The 2,187-nt window shown below is 44.8% G+C and overlaps 1 protein-coding gene across 1 annotated transcript in view; it reads left to right on the top strand.

The window, feature by feature from the left end:
* The window catches only part of LOC101847661 (2-acylglycerol O-acyltransferase 2), a 24,135-nt gene extending 22,046 nt beyond the window's left edge, over positions 1–2,089 (top strand). Inside the window, exon 6 of the mRNA XM_005100171.3 lies at positions 1,601–2,089. Coding sequence (XP_005100228.1) covers positions 1,601–1,755 — 155 coding nt within the window. The 3' untranslated portion in view covers positions 1,756–2,089. The remainder of the gene's footprint in view (positions 1–1,600) is intronic.
* The last annotated feature ends 98 nt before the right edge of the window (positions 2,090–2,187 follow it).

The following is a 2,187-nucleotide window of genomic DNA, read 5'->3' as shown; positions in this document are numbered from 1 at the left end:
GGGGGTGTAGAAGTAGAAGGATTTCTTGAGGCGAAGAGCGCAGGATAGGCGTTGAATAAAAATTTCCTGACGATCAGGCACTTCGTTTGCTGAATGAGGGAGTGACAGGAGGTGGTTTTCAAGTAGTGGAAATGTGCTATGGCGGGAAAGAGGAAAGACGGTGGGGAGATAGGCGGTAAGGAGATGCTGGGGTTGGGAGTGGGAGGGCGGGGTAGGGTGACACTGTAGTGCCATGGTTTTAAAAGGCGCGGTCAGATAAAGAGTTGAAATGCGTGGTGGGGGAGAAAGGGAGGGGGTGGGGAGAGTATGTTGATCTCAGTTGGGAGGGACGGGGTGGGTAGGGGTAGAGGGGGTAAAAGTTGGGTAGTGGCTTGAGGGTAGGGTGGTTACGTAGTAAATGTTAGTTCCCTGGAATGGGGCTCATCAATGTTTAGGCCATAGAGTGTTTAATGTGAGCCCAGGTTCCACTTCCACTTAGATTCTCTAAGGTTAAGATTTTCTTTGGTAGGGTTTTAAACAATCTCTGTACCCTGAAGTTACATGTCAGTGGTTCCGTTGTGGCCAGGGCTATTAAAATGTTGGCCGACTGGAGTGTTGGAGTGGTTTTGTACCGGGAAGTGGCTATTCTCACCCGGGATGAGAATAAAAATACGATCTACCTCTCACCCCGGGTGAAACTTGCCAGCGTAGGCTATTCTCACCCGGTGTGAAACAAAACCTGTTTTTCCTCATTTTGGAATACTGTCTATCGACGTGGATGATCAAATTGATAAAAGCCAAGAAAAAATTACGTTATAGCACAAAAGTAAGCTAATTTGATCGTCTTCAAAGATGCTATGGCTATTTCATTTTTCGAATCGAGCCGAACTACGCGGGTCGCCATTTTGTTTTGCCCGGAAGTTCTCGCAAGAACTACTCCTCCCCCTCCCCCCCCCCCTCTCTCTCTCTCTCTCTCTCTCTCTCTCTCTCTCTCTCTCTCTCTCTCTCTCTCTCTCTCACACACACACACACACACACACACCCTCCCTCCCTCCGCTCTTTCTCTCTCCCCCTCTCTCCCCCTCCCCTCTCTTTCTCTCTCTCTCTCTCTCTCTGCCTCTCTCCCCCTCCCCCCTCTCTCTCTCTCCCCCTCCCCCCCCCTCTCTCTCTCTCTCTCCTATTGTCTTCGATTGTCTGTTCCTACGGACCCTGACTGAACTCCTAGTAAAAGAGAACTGTTTTTGGCAATTATTGAAAAGTAATTTGTCTTAGAAGTCTTTGTTAAGGAATGTGTCTTAGCCATTGCCAGCAGCTCACTAGCACAGCGGTTCCAACCTCATGCCGCTGGGAGCGGCTTGCTTGAGGTAACGGGTTAATAAAAGCGCCTTCTATCATGCACGACATCACTGAGAAACCAGTCACTTTGTTATTGTGACAACTGTGAAACATTGACAAAACCAGGCTTATTGTGGGGTTAACAGTATTTAGGTATTTTCATGACTCAATGATGGGTGTGTGTCGGTTGTTTTGAAACTCTCAGAATCTCTTTAAGGGGATACCTCGCCCGCCCCCTTTCATTGAAAATTAAAATAATTTTTTTGATGAACTCTTTGTTTTTCAGTTGGAGCTCCGATGGATGTGCCTCGCGTGGAAGAACCGAGCCAGGAACAGGTGAACCAGCTCCATGATGACTACTGTAAAGCCCTTGTTGATTTGTTTGAGTCTCACAAGCTCAAGTATGGAGTCTCTGAGGAGCAGCACTTGGAACTGGAGTGAACGCATTTGTCTTCAAATTTGTCTGAACTCTTTGGCTACAAACTTTTCAGCTTAGTAACTAGTCCCCATGTGGTTTCTTCCACTGAATTTTTTTTAAACATTCAATGTTAGATTTTTTCCCCTTAAATTTAGTTAAAGTGTAAATGGAACAAATGGACCTAGCATTACAATTGTTGAAGTCTTGAGTTGCAGTCATTGCTGCAATAGTGACAGCTGACTGGGACAACCAGGATAAGAATCTTGCTTGGGGTTTGTTGGCAGTGTTAATAATAATAATAATAATAATAATAATAAATTACACTTTTATTTGTCCCAGAAGGGCACTTTGTTTTACAATGGCAAACATACATACATAAATACATAATCATAAATACGTACATACATAAATACATACATGCATAAATGCATACATAAATACACACTATTACACGA

Source organism: Aplysia californica, unplaced genomic scaffold, assembly GCF_000002075.1.
Source record: "Aplysia californica isolate F4 #8 unplaced genomic scaffold, AplCal3.0 scaffold00238, whole genome shotgun sequence".
NCBI classification, from domain to species: domain Eukaryota; kingdom Metazoa; phylum Mollusca; class Gastropoda; order Aplysiida; family Aplysiidae; genus Aplysia; species Aplysia californica.
Note: the sequence above shows the minus strand (reverse complement) of the source record. Positions and strands in the feature narration are given on the sequence as shown.